General features: G+C 33.2%; 1 protein-coding gene across 1 annotated transcript; it reads left to right on the forward strand.

The window, feature by feature from the left end:
• On the forward strand, window positions 1-868 carry LOC11434779 (monothiol glutaredoxin-S6). The gene has a single exon (XM_003625827.4). The coding sequence runs from the start codon at window positions 265-267 to the stop codon at window positions 574-576; it is 312 nt and encodes a 103-aa protein (XP_003625875.1). The 5' UTR covers window positions 1-264; the 3' UTR covers window positions 577-868.
• The last annotated feature ends 294 nt before the right edge of the window (window positions 869-1,162 follow it).

Consider the following 1,162-nt stretch of genomic DNA (forward strand, 5'->3'; position numbering starts at 1 on the left):
TTCTAGGCTACCCTCAAAGTTTATCAAGGAATCAAACATAGAAATGCATGTAGCTCACTTCCACTGTGCAAACCTGTGCAGGTTAAGGGAATCCATTTATGGCACAACTTTAAGGTTTATTCTTTTTCAGATGTTTATTCTCCTATATGTGTAAACAATCCATTCTGGTATAAATACACATCCTCTAATCTCAAATTTCTACAAACCAAATCAAACTCACTTAAATCATCATCATAATATAGCTACCTACCTACCTTCATAGAAATGGATTTGTTGGCATCATTAACAGAGAACAAACCAGTAGTTATGTTCAGCAAAAGCACTTGTCCCATGAGTCACACAGTGAGGGAACTGATAAGGGGTTTTGGTACTGAGCCTTATGTTATTGAGATTGATAAAATGCCAAATGGACAACAAATAGAGAGAGCACTGATTCAGCTTGGACGTAGACCAACTGTACCTGCTGTTTTCATAGGACAACAATTCATAGGTGGTATTGATGAACTCATAAGCCTCAATGTTCAGAACAAACTTGTTCAATTGCTTTTAAAGGCTAAAGCTATATTTTTTTGGTAGAAGAGTTTATAACTCATCACTCCAATTTTGGTCAAAGATAAGAGATTTTGTATTATCCTAATCTTTTGATCAAACTTGATCATATATATATATATATATATATTCTGAGGTTCTTCAGTATAGAGCTTCTTCTTCTTCTTGCCATGTTTCTACTTGTACCTGCCATTCTTCTTCTTTTCTTCCCTTTTGAGGAGAACAACCTTACTCTTTTGTATTTGTATATGTAATGTGATGGTTTTCCTCACTTGTGTTTATGAAAAGAGAAATAATCTAATGTTGAGTTCTGCGGCTACTGAGTGAGATCATTTAATTTTAGTTCAACTTTATTATGCTTGATACTAGAAACATTTTTGCAATAATAACTAAGCTCAAACATGGACGGGGACAGAGCATCACCAAAGAAATATACTCTGTATTTGAAAATACTATGTTTGATGTTGAGTGCCTTGTAGGGTTGGCCCAACATAACACATTTAGATAGACTTACAAGACCATAATATCACATTAAGATAAGGTCTTTTTAAAAGACCATAATAATCATTTAGTAGACTTATTAAATATTGATTTAAATGTTATTTTTCAAACT

This window comes from Medicago truncatula, chromosome 7 (genome assembly GCF_003473485.1).
Source record: "Medicago truncatula cultivar Jemalong A17 chromosome 7, MtrunA17r5.0-ANR, whole genome shotgun sequence".
NCBI lineage: Eukaryota > Viridiplantae > Streptophyta > Magnoliopsida > Fabales > Fabaceae > Medicago > Medicago truncatula.

What these genes read in the sequence shown, in the direction of transcription:
- LOC11434779 (XM_003625827.4), top strand. Translation starts at nt 265, where the DNA reads ATGGATTTGTTGGCATCATTAACAGAGAACAAACCAGTAGTTATGTTC.